The 20,755-nt window shown below is 43.0% G+C and overlaps 1 protein-coding gene across 1 annotated transcript; it reads right to left on the reverse strand.

The window, feature by feature from the left end:
* Positions 1–9,716: 9,716 nt before the first annotated feature.
* Positions 9,717–14,082, reverse strand: LOC142570417 (uncharacterized). The gene is made up of 3 exons (XM_075678835.1): positions 13,808–14,082; positions 12,500–12,664; positions 9,717–10,055 (listed from the first exon to the last, which is right to left on the reverse strand). The coding sequence occupies exons 2-3, from the start codon at positions 12,662–12,664 to the stop codon at positions 9,717–9,719; spliced, it is 504 nt and encodes a 167-aa protein (XP_075534950.1). The 5' UTR covers positions 13,808–14,082.
* Positions 14,083–20,755: the final 6,673 nt, after the last annotated feature.

Below are 20,755 nucleotides of genomic sequence, written 5' to 3' on the forward strand. Positions count from 1 at the left end.
AGGAGAAAAACACTAACAGCACGGGTAAAGGGCCTGAACACTTGCCGTTTTTCATAAGCAAAGCAAAAAATTTGCTTCATTTATTGCTAAACAGCTACACAATTATATCCAAAAACAGTATGCGTCTGTCACTTACTATGCCATTCGTAAGTAGAGATCTGTACTCCCGCGTTCCTCCTTGTTGTGCGTTTTGATAGCTAGAGAATTTTTTGACTAGATATCATTGCAGTCGAAGAGATGTTACGGCTTGCGTAAGTTAAGTTGCCAGCAAAACGCAGTTTTTTCTTCTTCTTTTTGCTTAGGCTGAGAGAGACACAGGGACACCCTTTCCTGTGGAAACCACACGAGGTGGACAGGTGAACTATTTCGAAGCGCAACCACGTGTAAAGACAGTGTCCAAAAAGGACTGGCCGAGTGGCGTCCTCCGCGACGGCTCACGTTTCTCCGGGCATGGTTGTCGGCTGCTTAATCCCACCGCGAAAAGAAGCGCGCAAGAAAGAAGAGGCGCAAGCAGAGAGAACCGCAAAAGAAGGAAATGACGCACCTCTGTTGTTTGGCGGCAGCCGGCTCGGTGTACCATTTGGCCTTTCTGGAACAAAACCCAAGGTGGCGCCTCCCCGTTGCTAGGCCGCACCCTGCTCGTCGGACCATGTAAAGATCGGGGCCCACATGAAATTCTCTGAAAAAAAAAGAAACGATCAACTGAATGGGGTATCAAAAGTTTACTTTCATTTAAATCACTTAAATCGTTATACTTCAGCCAACAAAGGGCTACTATGATACTAGTATACTAGTATCCCTGGGGATTTCTGACAAAATGAAACTCCCCGTGCGACACATTTTGAGCAAATATGTAACGGTAATGTTCCCAAAAATACAGTTCAAACACAATTTGAACGCCTGAGGAGGAGGCACCGTTATCTTGTATAAATAATTTGAGTATAAATTGACAGTTCCACAGGCAGTATAAGGTTAACTTCAGAATGCAACATCTTTATTTGAAAATACAACATAGAATACACCACAAATACAGCAGGCCTTGCTGGCACATGACTAGATCTGAAAATTCAAGACACTACTATCACTAGCATCATATCACAGGAATTTTTAAAATCTTATCACCGTGTTTCAGCCATGTATGTCGTCAATAAATTCGTGTTAACTGTCCATGTAAAAACTTGTTCTGCTGTCAGGAAGCAAGAAAACAAGGCAAAGATTAGTACATGAGATTGCAGGCACAAAAACTGGACACTTGTGTTCAGATCCACATTGGACACTACATAAAAAAAGCTTTACACATCCTGTGCAGCATTAGAGCAGGTCAATAAAGACGCTTCCAATGCAATGTAGCCAATGCAAAAAATATACAAAATATTGGCTATAGGTGAACCTAAAAAAGAAGACTGGACCACAAGGCCATGCATGCATGCAGCCCATCTATACCTGAGAAACGTTTCCTTAGTGTTAGCATTGGCCACCACTGGCATTAAAACACAACTTGTTGCTCTTACAAACATCAGACAAAGCTTAACCAGGAGATGTGCAAAGTGCTGGCTTGTAGGCCCAAATGACAAAAAGCTGGAAGTTGTGATGCTTACAGCATAGTGAACTCTCAGTTTAGATCCTTGTGACAATACAAACATGAATTTTTTAAAATTAAAATTACTATAAGACACATTTTACTGTCTAGCTAACAATGTCAAGGATGGGATTCAAACTTCTTGAATGCACTACCTATTTAAAATCAATATTGAAAAAGGTCATTAGGACACTACTATGCATAGTACTGCACAATTACTCTATCATCTAGAGGCTAGCAGTTAGAATAACTCAGTGACAAAGCAAGGCCGCCATAATTCACATTGCACGAATTTAAGAATTTTGAGCAGCTAAATAAAATACTTGTACACAATAGTAAGTGCCACTTGCATGAATGGATGTATTACCTCCGTAATTTTCAATAAAACAGTTATAAAAAGGCATGCAAATGTAATCCACAAAATGATGCATCTGTTCACCACCTCCTCGCAACAAGTGAACATTAATGCAAGGTGAAAATTGTTAACTAGACTTTGAGTCAAATCACATTCTTTTTCTTCAGAAGGGCAAAGAAACACTTCAATCTGTCATTTATGAGCCCTCTAGGCACAACATTGCTGGGAAGCACAAGTTTCTGCATCAGCGCCAGGAATGGTGCAAATGCATATGGATAATCGAGGTTCTTGATGTAGTAGGTTAAAATACAATAAATTACAGCTAGCTCCACGCTGTCGTTCGAGACCTAGATTATTTCTTGCCTGCTGCCAGCATAAACACACGTATGCTCGCTGCATGTGTAGGCGTGGGGAGCTGCAATCTGGATATCACCACTGGGCAGTGGAACCTACAAAGACAGTTAGAGCCTATAAACATTCGCCTATCAAACATTAAATATGCACAGTATAATGTGAACTGACGAAGTAAAATTTATCAAAAACGTGCAGCACTGCAGAGCACAACTCAACCCCAAAGAGCCCAACCATTCTACATCAAGGAAAATTAGAACTGGCTCACCTTTAGCTCTCGTTATAGTAAGCATGCAGGAAAAAGCAATGAAATGTTATTTTACTAAAAGTAATCAGTATAATACTAATTTTCGTTTGTTTGCTGAACTATATACAACTGAAATCTCACTAAAGGATAATAGGAACACTCCTGAAGGCTTTTCATAAGTTCTTGCTGGAAAGGGCTCACAGACGCCACTCCTGCGTCCCTACTATGTACACGTACAATGTAATTTCTCGTACATTGCGTACATTATATACATTACGTACTCAACCACTCCCTGACGCCGCGTGCAGGTCAGCGACAGCAGCAGCAGTGGAAAAGTCGAGGGAAGTGGCAAAGAAAGCTACGCTTTAAAATATTTGATACACTAGGCAATCAAAAAAGCTTTGGCTAACATTCCACATTATACTAACCATATTGCACCGAGGACAGACTAGATGTGCAAGCTTCCACGGTTTCATCTGACACTGAGTCCTCGAACACGGTGCCTGGCACATGCATTGCGCCTTTGCCTCGGCTGCATTTTTCGTTTCTGAAATTATAGACGCAACGAAAGAACATCATTAGTGTTCACAAAGTAATGCAGAGCGCATTGCAGAGCTCTAGGCGAAAAATAAACGCGTACATAAGCAAAATTCGTGCGAAAGCTATACAACATGTATTCTCCGGAACAACGCTGTATATAATTATACATCATTGTGCGAAATTTGAATGCAAGATGTAAGAGAAGGGGTGACGTTGCGGTAAAAAGAGAATTGTGTATTCTTCGCAGTTAGTCAATGCTAACCACCCATTCCCATGTTAAATGATTGGCCCGTTTGACTAAAACAAAATAGAAAAAACACGCATTTTCACCCAAAAAGCGAATCACTAATAGCGATAGCAAAGCATTAGACCACTACTCAAACTAAGGTACGTAGTTTTACCTGCCGTAACAGTAATCATTAGCTTACTAATAACCATGGTGTCACGCGAGCACAGGCATAAATGAACATATCTCATTTGACGACCGCGAACAATCGCTATCAAGTTGGCTTGAAGAACGCAGAGGGGAGCGAACGTTTGTTTTGTTGCTCCCGTCAACGCGTCTCCGAACTTTTGAGATTACGCGACCTCCAGCACTACGCGCACCGAAAGAAAGCGGAAATGCAACCACGAGCCGCCTCGGCTTGCCCGACCTCTGCACACACCGGAGATTACCTCCAGGCCAGGGCGCGGGCAGTCACGCACCACCACAGCATGGCTAACGGAGGGTGCGCGAGGCAAGTTGTACAATACTGAACGATTTCTGTCAACTACGTCAGCCCAAAGCACGGTGCCAGTACAAGAAACGTATTGTTAAGGTCATTTAGTTGCCCTGACACAACTCAACCCGCCGACAAGCTCAATATTTTAGAAAGGTCTAATCCAATATTTGCACAAAATGACAACATCAAATTTAGCTCAAAGTAAATCGAAGAGCATAAAGAAGCAAATATGTCAACAATAAATTTTTTCAGAAACACTTACGCGCAGCGAGAGCATGCACTATGTCAAATGTTGAATTGCGAACTATAAAGAATTCACGTACTATCCACCTAAAAATAATTAAAAGCAAAAGTTCTGCTTACCGAGATCACATATTTTTCCGTGTGCATTTGGGACGTAGTCACAATATTCACACCTCACCAGGTTGTCACTTTCCGACAGGCGCACAATAGTGTATCGCTTGCACTCACAACCCGGCTCGTTGCAGCGACCGCGCAACACACCGAAAAGGTCTGTGCTGCACAAAGGCATGAGGGTGCAGCGGATGGCGCAAGTTCCCAGTAGAAGCGATAATAACTACTGCAGGCTACAAGTGGTGGCAGCAGACAATGGTGATCGGATGGTATCCAAACAAGTCAAATATAATGGCCGTCTCAGAACGACAACTACAACAACGACAGGACGACAGCGCGCTAACCACTCCCGCCGGCTCCGAGTCTCCCGCTCCCGCTTAATATCTTTCCAGCGTGCAACTCGAGTCAGCTAGATTAGACCGAGGAGGAGAGATGATAGCACCGTGGATGGCCGCACTCCAGTGTGGCTGATGCCTGCTGGCTTCCGCCATGTTAGAAAGAGGCACTTAGAGGCACAAGCAAAAATGAAAACAAAAATGAAAACAAGCAATGAATTACAGAAATAAATGTCAGAGGTGCCAGTGATGTTACCGGTGTGATGGTGGAAGCATTTCGTGTTTGGACAGTGGAAAAGATTTCATTTCTCAGTTGGCGGCTTCACACATTTAACGCTCTTTTCATCTGTCTATGTCTCCTAACAAGACAACGGAGCGGACGGCGCTCGCTTTTATGGGAGTGTAGCGGCATCCTGTTGACTTCACTGAACGTTTGGCGCGTTTCGGGTCTGCTGTAACTTAAATTTGCTGTCGTTGTAGTGCCAATCTTCGGCACAGCTTAAAATGCCCAAAGAAAGCTGGCAGTGGAATCAGCTGCTACAATTTTTATTATAAAACATCCTATGTGAAATGCAGAATGGATCGCCGACATGTAGGTTGTTGTCTATTTCAAAGCAGTTACGCCGGTCGCCTAGCGCGTACCGCATCCCCAGCTCCCTCGCCGCGCGTTTATACTTATGTACGCACTATGCCTAGCTGGTACCACGTGTCGGCATGGTTTTCTTAGGCACACGCTTCTTGCACATTAACTATTAACCTCATCTTGAGCGCTTATGGTTGAAGCATGGGAAATTTTTGGTTGACAGCATCAAGGCGGTGCAGAGAATGAAACGAACCCGATTAAAGGCAGAAAATGGATGCAGACAACTGAAAGGTTCTGCACAGGGACATTTTAGTAGACAAGTTGAATTATATTAATATGTGATAGAACCATCCAATGTTTTCAACAACCTTTTACTGAAAGACCCATCGCGTTCGTGTGCTTTTCTTCAACTGTTCTTTCTCGCCTCGTACATGAAATTTGTTAAAAAATATTCATTTTTCTAAAGAAACTCGCCCGCTTTTGTTTCTCGTGTTGAAATACCAATGTTCCATGCCTGTCTCATGGTGGCTAGAATGCGTGCGAGAGCAGGCGGCTTCCGCCACGTTCGACCGCTGGGTTTCGGCAGGCAGTGCACGCCAGATCATTCGATGACACAGTCTTCGTTGCTGATATTTCAAATAAGGCTGTGCGCCAAGTATGGAGGGTCGTCAAAGAACAGCGCGCAGATGAACATGCAAGTGCGATCGTGCAAGATTTCTTTTTTGTTTTTATATCGTGAAAAATGTAACTGCTTGGCTGACAGAAATTAAGACCGAATGCAGCCCGAACTGCCGAAGTACTACGTTTGTAATAACCAGATCATAAATGCAGAACACGAACACATTAGGATACATTTATCAGCAAACGTCCAATCCATGATGTAGGTCTCCTCACTGATGCGCTGCAGTGTTCTTTAGAGGTTAAAATCTAAAGGTTACAAGGCACTTTGCGCTGAATTAACCTTTAAATCCGTCAATTTTGACTCTTGTAACCTATAGATATATATATATATATATATACGTAACAACATTTAATTAAAACATAAACATATTTTGCATGTAACCTTTATTTTATAAGTTACTTGTGATTACAGGTTACCATAAAAGGTACCGTGCTAAGAGTGTAGGGCGCAAGATCCACCGCGGCGCGTTCCAGCATGAAGCGCGCAAGTGGAGCGAGTGTGATTTGGTCGTATATTTTAATTCGTATTTTTTCTGCTAGGGGCGCTTGACGCGGGTACATATTTTATCGATGAATGTTTATATAATAAACGAGAAACATAGTTACGAAGTCATTTTTGACAAAATAAGCAGGTTATTGTTTTATTACACTTCTGTTATTAAAGTCTCTGCTTCATTACTTGAAAAAAAGGTTTTAAGACCTCACTGACGTTCGAAAAGCAGCAGCTCATTGGTATCGATTGCAGTCCGGACCATTTATCGATTCAAATTGTACAACGCAAATATTTGCGAACGGGTTGGTCGCTTCGCTTGAGCACCATCACGGAGGTTCGTTTAAATTAAATAACAATAATATTATCTCAGCCAGTTTATGCTTCGAACACTCGATAGCTGCCACCAAGCGAACGTGCTTCAAACGGTGAATTTCATCCCCTGCAGTGTTTCATTGGCATAATGGCTGCACGGCTTCCATTGTTAGTGATTTGCCTCGTAACGACGTGTTGCTTGAAAAAAAATGTGCTAGCTAGCGCAAAAACTTATCCCTGGAACTGAGCAGGGTGTCTTTGGAGGCTACCCACGAAAGCGGATTAACCTTGCAGCCTCATCAAATTGCCAGAAAAAAATGATCAGTTGTCGTCTTAAGGCCCAACCACACGCGGTGAATCGTGCGCGCCTGGCTGCGCGTCACGCGTCTGCGAGGCCGTACGCGCCTGTCCTACGCGTCTAGAGAGGGCAGACGCGCAGGAAACGCGCGCGTCAAGGAGGTCTTGATCTTGGGCGTCTGTTTGAGCGTACGCGACGGAAGTGGCAGCTTGTGCACCGACGTCACGTGGGCCGCATGTACACTTCCGGCGGTTCGGAAAGGTTGTTGAAGTTTCAGAATCGTGCGGAGACGCCGGGAGTCGCTGCTGGTTTCGTGTCGATAGAGCACAGAGGCTATGGAGGCGATCAACAACGAAGCGCTGATCGCCTGCGTTGAGGCTCGACCTGCGTTTTGGTAGCAGGCGAAACACAAGCGCCACTAGAACAAGCACTTGACGAGGTGGTCGTGGATCGTCATGCCCAACGCTGCCGAACAGGTGAGTGCTCGGAATTTTATACGGGCGTCATAGCGGAGCAGTTTCAATCGCGATCGAGCCCGATCGGGGTCGGATTTTGTGATCACGATTGCCTGTACCGCGCAATCTGCGTAGAACCGATCGTGATCGAGAAATTTGATCGCGCTCGATCGCCATCGAAAGCCTAGCTGTGTGGCACTGGTATAAGCTGCCTCTCTCATCAGCCGACTCGCAGATGTCGAAAACGCGTTTCATCTGTGCAGATGACGTTATCACAGCGCTGCAGAAGTGATGGAAGTCCCTGGGGAATAAATTTCGGCGCCTGGGAAGACGTTTCAGAAAGAAAATAGCCGCGCCGTGCCAGTCGACGTTCACGACGACGTCATCTGGCTGTTTTTCGACCAGATGATGCTTCTGCGCTACACAATGGAGTGTAGACCCTTAGTGATCTTGAAGTTTCCACCTTAGCCGGCGTGTTAAAAATGAAGCACGGGATTTTAGTGCTTTCCCTTTACCACGTTGACCGGCGATGCTGTATGTTTGTATTATAGCTGGCAATGCACCGCACTTATGGGAATCGACTCAAAATTGTGCTTACACAAGCAAGTCGACGCACAGTATGCATTATATTCAGCTTTGTCTAATTGGCGATAAAATATTTGTGCTGCGTCGCCGCTCCGATTATCGCATATTTCGTTAAATGTGAGCCGGTAAGGGGACATACAAGCAGTACAAGAATAGCTTTGTATATTTATTTAAGTACCCACAAAGCCAGTTTGGCTTTGCAGTGGGGAGCAGAGAAAGCAGAAATACAGGTACAAAATAACAAGTAAAATAGCACTTAAAAACCTAACAATAAAGCATGAGACAGAAGTACAGAGAATATCACATACAAATTAGCAGGATGAATAAAAAGAAAAGGGCTTGCATGATGCACACACAAAAACAAAACACAAAACATGCAAGTAGTTTTTGTTTTATTCTGTGCACTGATCCTAGAAGGCAGCGTGCAAGTCAATGGCCAGTATTTAACTGAGTATTGAATGTTGCTATATTCATGTGTACCTTGGGCACTTCAATGCACAGTTCTAATTTTGCATTTTGTTGCTTGCCAGCAGTGTGCAAATCGGTGCTTCATCACAGACCCTCAAATATTACCTAGCTTGCTTAGGGATTCATTCAGTGTCATCATGCTGTAGGAATAAATGCGCCATAGTACTGACAACATTGTCAGCTGTGTAATTGATAATTCTTTTTGTGTCTGCTCAGCAGTGTGCTTACCTAATTATCAGCCTGCGGTTATTCTGCAAGTCCCAGGTGCTGTTGTTACTGGTTTAAGCGAAGCTTTCACAATGTTTGTGGAGAATGCTGTTCCTGCTTAGCAAAATTTTCAAGGAAGGACTAGATGATCCAGTTTAACACATTCGCACTGTGCAAAAAATGATTATTGAAATTTTACATGCTAAAACCACGATCTAGTTACATTATTTTAATTGGTATTTGCATTACGTCCAGTACTGGTCACTCGTGCAACACAGTAGCCAGTAGTCAGCTGGGATGACAATGGTTCAACGACTACATTAATATCAGTATGAGGCGAGCTATTTGGCAAGACAGTAGGAGCAGCGGTAGGAAAGTCCAGAGAAGAGGCAAAAAAAGCTTGGCTGTAAGAAACCTTCTGGAAGGGTTTGCTCGCTAAGGTCAGCCTTGCTGGGCCAAAACACCCTTTACAAGGCAGATGGCAAGAAGACAAACATTATTAGACGTAACTTCCTAAATACAAACAACAAATGCACTGACTACTACGTACACAGCTCCACACTGTGTTTAGACGTACATTCAGTTAAGAAAAACAGTTTAGAATGAGCTGAAGTTTACAAACAAGTGAAAGGAAAACAAAGTTACAAGCCAAGAACGTTTCAAGTAGAAAAACTAGAACAGGAGAGAGCCTTATACTAAAGCAAGACCTAACAGTACTACTACTCTATGTTTAGAAAGTGCAAGCATAGGTCTTTCAACATGAAATTTATTAAGTGGTTTTACTGAGTAAATGTAGTGGAATGCTTCCTGCTAATTATTTCAAAACTGAAACATTCCAAATATCATGCACTGTTTTGAGTAGAAGTAATCACTAGGCTTTAGGCATGCAGATCTCGTAAGAACTGCTTAAATGCATCACAAGCAAAAACAGAAAAAGATACAAAAGCTACACTTACGCACATGCAGAAACTGTTCATTCTGGTTGTGTAGGCAAGCCACTTTTGTCCCTACAAAACTGATTCAGAGCTTCAGTGTGCTCTAATAAAATCACACACTAAAATAAATGTGGACGGATTTGAGCCTTCATATATTTTTGCATCCAGACTGGCACATTATTTACACATTGACAGTATGTGCAACCCTTATTACGCTCACATGCAGGATGCCGCCAACCTTCCACCAGTGCCCCCATCAAGTGAGGAGGGAAGTGCTGCAGACATCTTAACAAAAAATGTGCCAGTTTTCCGATCTGGCAACACTTGAAGTGCCATCACCGTCAAGTGAAGAGTCACAAGCGCCAGCATCGACTCCGTCTTCGGCCTCGCATGAGCATGTGGAGTCTCAGGACATTTTGGAATCTCTTGAATCACCGATGTTTCAAGAAGTTCTGGTTCCTGAGGATTCTGAGGCACACCACAGCAGTCCGCAGTCAGAAGCATCGCTGGCTTCAGCCGGCAGTCGTAGGCTGGATACGTTAGGAAGCATTGCTTCTGAAGCAAAGTCAAGGGGGAGGAAAAGGAAAAAGAAAGATTAGAGTCACTTAATATTGGAGGAATTAGGCAATGTTTCAAGTGCAATCAAAAGATGCAAACCACAGGACGACCTCGAACTTTTGCCGTCTCTCTGCTCAAACACATTAGAGAGGTCAGTGAGGATACGCATTTCGACTACAAAATTAAATTGATGCAAGTAGGAGAGTAATTCAAAGATTAATGTTTTTTAATGTATACTTTTTGTATAGTAAAGCCAAGAGACAATGAAACAAAAGGAAATCATTGATGAATTTAATTACTTTATATCGAAATGGAAAAATAAGGAGGAAAATGAAAGTATATAAAAAGGTAGCTTCCCACTAATGGGAGACGAACCCACAACCTTTCAATTATGCTTGCATTGCTTTACCAGTAGAGCTGCAGCAATGGCTATCCCTCTGCAAACTTTCTTGGGCCTGAATGTGCATGTACTAGATCTCACCCTGGTAGTGTTAGCCAACACTACTCGTGCAAGAACACTCCAAGAGCCTAATCTAGTACACACAAACATTCTATGAAATTGATGGTGGAATAGCCTCCAGCTCAATTGGTTTTGGTTTTAGTTCCCACCAGTGGCAAGTTATATTTTGTGCACTTTCATTTCCCTTCTCCTTGTGATGTTGACATTACAAATAAAATGACAGTTATTTTCCTTTATGCTTTATATACGTTTCCTTGTCTGTTGTTGTCATGTCAAAGCCCCTCAGCTCTTCTTTTTTGTTCAGTTTACATTGTGTTGTATCCATATTTTTCTGCGGTATTCAAGAATTTCATAAAGTTGATATCTGTGGGCCTGGTTGGCTGGCCATTGCTGCTGTAGAGATGTGTGAACATGTTTTAGCAACACACCTACGATAAAGAAGCACTGACTTGCAACTAAAGGCTTGTTGCAAGACAGATGTTTATCGCTTTCATCTGTGTTTACTCATTCAGCCTGTCTTGCAGCAATGAACCTTTTTGAGTTCACCACCTGTGCATGTAGAGTTTGTGCATGCATGTAGAGATGCCTGTACATGCCTGTAAATAAAAAGAAATATAATGAACCTTCAACCAGACCCCATTGAAAATTTCGGTTATATGCTGCAAGTTGTAAAGCCTGTCGGGGCGTTCTAGCAGCGCAAGCATGTTTCAAATTGTTTTGATATTATTAGAAGAGGTAGCAGAAAGGGAAAAGTCTTGCCACCACATAGCCAGGAGGCGAGGTTCACTGCCAACATAGACAACCTCTACCTCTCCCACAACTATCATTCACAAGCCACATTCCTTGCATTTTTTTTTTCTTTGTGTTCCGTGGCTCAGTTCCAGAGTTGGTTTTGCATGTTCTGCATTGGATATTTGGCCAAAGTCTTTTTACGTAATCAGTGACATTGAAGGCAGTGTGTAAATGAGACATTTATACGTATGACCCTGCTTCACTGGCAGGAAGCAGGGCTGCTTGACGGGAGCCGTGAACAGCATGTGAGCTTTAAAAAATTTCTTAAGCTGAAAAAAAATGTAAGAAATTTCTGCGGCTGTCGTGCTGTTCTGCAGTTGTTTAATACTTTGCAGGCACGATCGCCTTTATATGACTTACACACCACTGCAGAATCTAGCCGCCTCAATCCCCACACAGTAAGTCAAGGCAACGTCTTTTATGTCTTACCGGGATGCCAAGTAGCTTGAATGCAAGTTGAAAAAAAAAAATTGTACGCATGTCTCAATTGTTTGAATACTAATTATGATGACATGATTTTTCTTCACAATGATCTAAATGGCTGCGGGGGCCCTTTTCGGGTGACATACGATCAAAATTCATTTGTGTAGGTTAGCTACCACCTTTGTTTAATACTACATGTGCAAGCATACCTCAGTGCATATTTTACAGGTTGTGCAAGGTCAAAAGCACTGAGGTAGCTTTTGTGCGATGCCAGTCGATGGCAGTTTTTTTTAGAGTTAGCCGTAACTGTTACACTGGTGATGCAGTAAGTGGAAACTTTCAGCCTCTGTGATCATGCAATCATTTTTTCTTGTATTTCTTTTCACGCGCATTGTCAGTACCATCATTACTATTTCTCGTTTTGTATCAGCATTTCGTGTCCCATTTTTTTTATTTGTTTATGAGTTAATAAATAGTTAGTTGTGTATAATTCTGTATTCTGTGGAAAGAGAGGAATAAAGATGATTATTAATATATTATTATTATGTATTAGTATTTTTTATGCACGCTCATTGTCAGTCGTTTCCTTCTTTCTTTTGTTTTGCTTCAATGTTTTGTGACTCCTTCCTGATTTGGCGTCCAAAAGGCGGCAGGCAGTAATATGTAAATAAAATAAAATAAATGATACAATAAATGACAAAGAAACGGTGTTCTGTATTCCTCCAATCGCACATTATTACTCTAGGGGCAACTGTCCTTTACCAACCTCAATGCTACAGCAAGTCGTTCTCCAGGCTCCAGGGGTTTCTCGAATGTGGTGCTGCCGTGTGAGGTCCTCTGCTAAAAAGCTCAATAGCTTGTCCAAGAGCTGCGGCGCCTTGCGAAAGAACTTGTAGAAAAATCCGTGGTCATCCTGACGTATCCGTTGCATCTGTAAAAAATGGTGCATTATTGCCTGGCAGCAAGACTGCCCACATACACGCGCAGGTATCAGGAGCTGTACACTTTTCACTGACACACACGTATAGCCACTAGCCATCATTAATTTTACCCCCTGCTTTGTTTATGTGCTTGAATACAAACAGTGGTTCGGCAAAACAGGAGAGCCAGTCAACGGTATATTAAAATCGTGCGGCCACTGCCAAGAAACTTCCGAAATTAGTCGCACAGAATTTTAACCTGCCCCCCAGGTCACAATTTAATTACATTACACTTCATATTCTACAGTCACACTTCTGAGAGACAGAAAATATAGGAAATCGTATCTCGTCCACAAGCTTCATATAAGACAACCAACACGTGTAAAAAGGTGTTCTTGAATCTATGTGCTATACTAATGGCACAAATATAACTAGCAGTCCTTAGCTTTTTGTAGGGGTGTGCTAATACCGAAAAGTAGATTTAGAATCGAATCAAATGAAGAAAAAATAATCTGGATATCAAATAATATATCGAATAGCAGAAAATGTATTACAAAACTTAATCCTTACAAATTTTGTGCAAGAAAAGAGGGTGCTACACAAGCTCTGTGTAAACAGTATGGTCTACTGTTAATAATGAAGGGAGCTCCAAATTAGTATTACAGATTGTCTGTTAAATAGAAACAAGCGCATCTTCCCTTCTGACGCTCAACAGTTAATGACCGTATGTCGTACGGCATACACGGGTTAGACAGACGGCGGTTGAAACGTCGTGAGGTGTCGTCACCATGTATCCAATATACTATCTGTATGCTTCCGGCGGCTAATCAGCCCGATGTTCGCCTATGCTTTCGCGCTTTCCGAACTACACCCTGCTCTTGTCGTTCCCCCTGTTCACGTACGTCACGTTATCGTTTCGATCGGTGCTGTGAACCTGGACGAACCTTGCACCGACGACGCGATGCTGTTCTGCGAATTGGGCGTTCGTGCGCTGCGAGTACGATCCCCGCATTACTACTTTAACCCTTTCACTTATGCGCGTACTTAAAAACGCTGATAAGTAATTGCTGTGCTAACGAAGATAAGTCCCCATGTCCAAACACTGGCTCCTAGTTCTACCACTGTAGATCATCGAAAGGAAAGAAGTTACTCACAGCCGTAAAGTCCTTCTTCTTTGCGCAGTTGAAAGACTGGCCGGACCCACCAACGTCGCCGCAGAGGCCGCAGACGCTTTCTGCGCTCCCGCCGCCTTTGCAAGAGCAGCAGCAGCAGCAAAAGCTTCTTTCTCATGTGGTACATTGCGGGGAGAGAACGCTGATGCCGGCGAAGCAAGCGGCTAAGCAAGAGCTCGGCAGCAACGTCGTCCGTGGTCGCGCGCAGATGTCAGCTGCAGTTGTGAGCAAGCAGACGCTATCGCGCGTATTGTTGATAATTGATGTAGCTTTTCTTGCCATAAGGATGTATAGATACGAACAGCGTGCATTTCTCAACTTAAAAACAATGTACTAGCTCTAACATTGATAAATTAAATAAACATGGCTAGCCATAAAGAAATTAAAGATAAACTTTTCTCAAGGCCAAAGACGACCGTTTCCGCCATCGCTGGGCCGCTGGTCTGTCAGCCCTGTGCTACGCGCAGCGAAGCGCGCACGTGTGCGTGTATCGTGTGGCTGGACGCCCTTCCCTTCATCACCCGTGTACACGCACGCAGACGCGTACGCTTACGTGTACGCGTAGCGAGACGCGTATCCCGGGCTGCGTGTGGTTGGGCCTTTAGTGTGACGGCGACTTTACGACAAAATACAAAGCGCTTGCCGGAAAACACGCAGATAACTGTAGCGGCTTGAACCACGACTTCCTCAATTACCCTCTTTGCCCAAGTCGCCCACCCTAACCGTCGTTCTCACATTCCTTCCTGCTCCAATTTTCACTTCACCGCATTCCATGAGGGTGAGTGTAGATGAGGGTAGCACGCTCTCATTAGAGAGAGAGAGAGAGAGAAAACGCTGTTATGAGGGTGCCCGTATTTGTTGTGGCGGGTGGATGACAATTTTTTGCTTTCATGAAATGTCCTCCACTTTGCGGATTCCCCCCTCCCTCCAGAACTGTTTTCCATATTCAGCGTTCCCCCGACTTCTAGTAGTCGAATAATTGAGCCTCACTCGGGTGACCTAGTTTAAGTGGCAGAGCGACCGCCTCAAAAAGGCGTTGATCCGAGGTTCAATCCCTGGACTAAGCAGAATGTTTATTTAACTGCGAAACCTTAGTATGGGTTTCCTTTATAACTTCGTGCTATTGTCGCTTTGATCATAATTTTGACTTTCCTAAACACAGTCCCCCCCCCCCCAAAAAAAAGAGCTCTGGGAAGTAGTGGTACTGGCAAAGGTTCACTGTTTCAGTCTAAAGAGCTGCAGTATTTTTTTATTATTTAAATATGAAACTCGACTAAAATGCCCTGCGCATAGAATATCTCACTGCGCATAGAATATATCAGGACTTCTTTATCGCTTCTCAATCAAAAATAATGAGTATTTCTCTAAAATATTATCGGACTTACCAGTATTGCTATAACGCACAGCAAGCACAACATTTTCAGTGAGCGTGAAAATTGGGAACATACAGCCTTGATTTTTCTGTAACGGCAAATAAACTTGAGATGTTGGTATTGGAAAAAATAAAGCAAAAAAGAAAAGATGTAGCTCTTGGTGCGTTGTTTTTGTTTCACTCATTTCTTTCTCATTTCAGCAATGGCACTTCGGCGCGGAAGCCGGGGTACGTACGAACGATTTCATTGCGCAGCAAATTGTCAGCTTTTCCGGAGTTGCTTAGCTTGAACATTTAGCCATTCTTAAAACGAGATGCAGAAATTACAGTTTTTTTTTTATCCCTTTCAGGAATCGCGCATTCCGATACGACGTTATTCGAGCGCCTAGAGAGCTTACGAAGGTCAACACCACGTACATAACGGCAACAGGTAAGAAAGCAATTATTTTATATTTGATAGCTGCGAGAACAGCGCTTTGGCAAAGCCCCGTTGTGCGTTTTTTCAAAAGCACAAAAATGGCGACACAGACGGGAATACTGAGAGCTTGGAACAATAAACAGGAATAAACGCCGAGTAGACTGGGTCTATTCGTTTTTGTGAGCAAATTTCAAGGACAGTTCAAGAATGCAACTACAAAATGATTTATACAACGAAATGAAATGAAATGAAACTTATGCAACGAGATTTTTGACATCTGGAAGAAAGCATAGCTCTAAGGTTTGCACGGATTTCTAGTAATTGTGTAGGGTCCTTTGTTTCCAGAGTTTGTAATTGTCATGTTTGGGAGAGGGTTGGGGGATGTGTTATAATTCACTGATATTCGCCTAATGAGTGATCGCGGAGAAATCTGCTTTTCCTCAAAGTGAATCCAAATTTTTGTCATTTCTGGCAACATTTGGCACCGAAAAAGAGCACTATTAGACAGCACTTCTATTTTTGCTCCTAGTCTATACTTCATTTGAAAAATCATACATAGTTGCTCCAGGGAAACATTTTTGAAGTGAATTGTACACGTTTTTCTACTATTTTGGCTCACACGCACTGGAACCTCCACTGACATCACTATTTGCTTCACCCCAAGGTGGTTAGGGTATGCGCAGTTAGAAGAGGTAGGCGTGTATATAGTGCAACAAATATTAGTTTTGTTTACCTTTTTTAATTTTATGAGCACAGTAAGCACTGCGCGTAAAGGAACGGTCTTACTTTGTGCACATTCCTCACCACTATTTCTTCAAGATCGTTTTAGGGCATAATGTCACTCTTTAATAGCAACTGCAAGTAAAATTTCCGCAGTCTCAAGTTTTCTCAGCACTATAACAAGGTAGCTGACGCACATCGTTCAAAACAATCTTGGTTTTGAACTGGTCTTGGAGGGTGAGGACCAGATTTAACCTGCTTTATCAAAAGAAACTGGCTGCTGGTGCCAGCGTTCTCAGAAATCAGCTGTTATCCGAAGGCAAAGGGTCCACTGTATACGCAACAAGATAGCCAGTGACTGCAGAAAAAGTCGCCATGCCATTGTTTTGAAACTGTGTTGGTCGCGAAAGCAGGCTGCCGGAGCAACATAGATAGCGAAATATTCGGCTACCTTAAGGAAGAGAAACTAAGCCAATGCATTCCTATTCCTCCTCAATTTGAAGAAGCCCCAAGTGCCTGTTAATTTACTTAACTTTTGCTCGCTGCAATTCGATGAAATGAAAGACACCACTTTTATGGCAGTAATGCATTCTTCGTAGGGGACATTTCTGGAGTAACGAAGAAGTCTGAAAGAAGTCACAACGTCCTCAGTGGGCGTTTTCTGAACTATTAGGCCTATAATTATTTTATTTCAAATTCTGGACAAGGATTACAAAGTCAAGGCTGCAAAGGCAGCGCGTATCTTACTTTCCACAGTGCCACAACCATAACAAAAAGGCCTCGCAGATGCGCAGGAAAACGAGGAGAGGGGCCTTGCGATGGTAATAGAAAAAAATATCTGAGCTAAAAACACATCTAAAAGGTCAACGCAGCCTTAGAAGTCATACCTGGATAGCGTTGACAGCGTTCCAATTATCTCGCTGTCTTGCTGCATACACAATAGACTCTTTGCCGTCTGATAACATCAGATTTCTCAGAACGCTCACACGAGCAGCTAGATTTTTTTTCTTTTTTGAAAAATCTGGTTCATGAACCTATGGCTCTGAGTCCCCAGAAGCTGTGGAACACCTGACCAAGGCTGCGGACAGACCTGTAACGCAACAGAAGGTGCTCAGAATCTCTGGACCTGGACAGGCCGCCAGTGGAAGCTAAACTTGGCAACGTTCAACACACAAACCTTCTCGAGTGACGCAAGCTTAGCAGGACACTTTCAAGAACTATCAGGCATTATGTGGGATATTAGTGGCCTTACTGAGGGAAGAAGAACTCTTGAAGATTATACAGTGCTGAATAACGGCTACGTCCTCTGATATAGAGTGCTCCCAGATAAGAAGCAATACGGGGTACGATTCTTAATCCATAAGGACAAAGCGGGAAACATCGACGAATTCTACAGCATTATTAAGAGGCTAACAGTACACGTAATAAATATAGATGTATGGTCTAGAATAAAAGTATTACAAGCCTACGCTCCAAGCTCCACTGCCGATGATAAAGAAATATAACAGTTTTATGACGGTGTTGAATTAGTCATAAGAAAAGTGCACACTCAGCATACTGTAGTTATTAGTGACTTCAATTGCAAAAGTGGGCAAGAAGTAGGGTAGTGAATTGGCAGTTGGCATTCAAGGAACAGTAGATAAGAGACGTTGGTAGAATTCGCGAAAAGAAATAGGCTCCGAATAATGAATGCCCTATTCAGGAAACGTAACAATTGAAAGTGGACCTCGAAAAGTCCTAAAGTAGAAAAAAAGAAATGAAATAGATTTCATACTTTCTGCCGATCCCAGCATAGTGCAGGATGTAGAAGTGTTAGGTAGGGTAAAGTGCACTGATCGTAGTTTAGTGAGGTCTAGGGTTTACCTCAATACGAAGAGAGAAAGTGTAAAATTTGTCAAGAAGGAACAGGCGAACCTAAACGCAGTAACGGTAAAAGCCGACCAATTCAGGCTGGTGCTTGCAAACAAATATGCTGCCTTAGAAAACAGAGACCAAGATGGCATAGAAGCAATGAATGAACCTGTAACTAGGCTGGCTTCATAAGGAGCAATTGAAGTGGGAGCTAAGGCATCAAGGTAATCAGTATGTAAGCTCTCCCAAGTAACGAATGACCTGATAAAGAAACGACAAAGAATGAAAGTGTCCAACTCAAGAGATCAGATAGAATTCGCGGAACTGTCAAAACTGATCAACAAGGGAAAAGTAAGAGATATTCGAAATTATAATGTAAGAAAGACTGAGGAAGCAGCAAAAAATGGACGCTGCATGAAAACAGCGACAAGGAAACTTCCCATAGGACAAGCCAAGGTGTATGCACTGAAAGATAAGCAAGGTAATATCATCAACAATTTCGATAATATAGTAAAAAACAGCAGAAGTCTATGCCGACCTGTACAGTACCCAGAGAAGCCACGCCACTCTAATTCGAAGTAGCAATGAACAGGGTACAGAGCGATGTAATTGTGACTAGCGATGAAGTTAGAAGGGCCTTGGAAGACATGAACCGGGGAAAAGCGGCAGAAGATGGAATAACCGTCGATTTATTCAAGGATGGAGCAGATATGCTTAAACAGCTTGTGGCCCTTTATACGAAATATCTCTGGACTTCAATGGTTCTAGAGAATTCGAAGAATGCCAACATTATACTAATCTACAAAAACGGATACACTAAGGAATTGAAAAATTATATGCCCATTAGTTTACTTCCAGTATTGTATAAAATATTCACCAAAATATTTTCCAATAGAATAAGGGCGACATTTGACTTCAGCAATCAAGAGAACAGGCTGGCTTCAGGAAGGGATACATTACAATTTGATCGCATCCTTCTCAATCAGGTAGTGGAGAGATCTGCACAGTACAATCAACCTCTTTATATCGGTTTCATAGGTTATGAAAATGCATTTGATTCAGTAGAAACACCCGCAGTCGTAGAGACGTTACGTAATCAAGGAGCACAGGATGCATAGGCGATTATCTTGGAAAATATCAACAAAGATTCCACACCTACCTTGATTGTCCATAAAAAAAGTAGAAAGATACCTATAAAGAAAGTGTTCATGCAAGGAGAGACAATCTCTCCAATGCTTTTCATTGCAAGCTTGGAAGAAGTATTCCGGCTATTAAACTGGGCGGGCTTAGGAGTGAGGATCAACGGCGAATATCTCAGCAACCTTCGGTTTGCAGATGACATTGTCCTGTTCAGCAACGCTGGGGACGAGTTACAACAAATGATTGATGACCTTAACAGAGAGAGTGTAGGAGTGGGGTTGAATATTAATATGCAGAAGAGAAAAATGCCCAATAGCCTGGCAACAGAAGAAGCGGGAAGGATCGCCAGTGAGCCTCTAGAGTCTGTGAATGCGTACGTTTACCCAGGTCAATTACTCACAGGGGACCCTGAGCATGAGAAGTAAATTTACAGAAGAATAAAAATGGGATGGTGTGCATACCGCATACATTGCCAGTACCTGACTGGAAACCTGCCACTATCACTGAAAGGAAAGGTGCAGAATCAATGCATTCTACCGGTGCTAACATATCGGGCAGAAACTTGGAGGTTGACAAAGAAGCTTAAGAACATGTTAAGGACCATGCAAAGAGCAATGGAACGTAGAATGTAAGGCTTAACGCGGTACGGATCAGAGAGCAAACGGGAATAGCCGATATTCTAATTGACATTAAGAGAAAACAAAAGTGAGCTGGACAGCGATCTGCCCGCGATATAGTGCCCAGAGACAAGTGATGTGCAGAGTACTGGACCGGTTGGACAATTGTTCACTATCAGAACTGAAAGTTTTAGTTTCGTGCTGTGAAAGAACATCCGCGTTGAAGGCCTTACTCGCGTTATTAAGGTTCCTGCGGTCTACGGGGCTTTACGATAGACTTTAAGAACGCCGCCCCCTACCGCTGTATAGTGTACGCTCTGTGTTAGCGCTCGTCTCGCTTTCTTTCTATTTCCCCCGTCCACCCTCTTTCTCTTTTTCTCCCCCTTAACCCTTCCTCCCTTGCAGGGTAACCAACCGGAACTACCTCTGGTTAACCTCCCTGCCTTTCTCTGTATTCTCTCTCTATCTCTCTCTTCATATAAAAGCGAGACATACCCAGAGGCCCCTGGGCACGCACACAGGGCCCATCAGATTGGCCCTACATTTTTAGACTGCAATAGATAGACTGCTATCTTCAGAATTGGCCCACAAAAACAACCAGATAGTCTAGATAGTGGTTACAGAAAACTAGGTCAAATTCGCCGAGAATGCTTTGCGTTAATAAATGGATAACTTTACGCCAACTCAATCACGTGTGCTTGCTTTCCCGCTAGCTCGAGCGCGTACACCACTTTGTGTCACGGTTCGCTGTCGGGCCGCGATATTGTAGCGGGTCCTTTTCCGATGCTATTCCTTTTCACGCTTTGCGCGCT

The sequence above is a fragment of the Dermacentor variabilis genome, chromosome 1, assembly GCF_050947875.1.
Source record: "Dermacentor variabilis isolate Ectoservices chromosome 1, ASM5094787v1, whole genome shotgun sequence".
NCBI lineage: Eukaryota > Metazoa > Arthropoda > Arachnida > Ixodida > Ixodidae > Dermacentor > Dermacentor variabilis.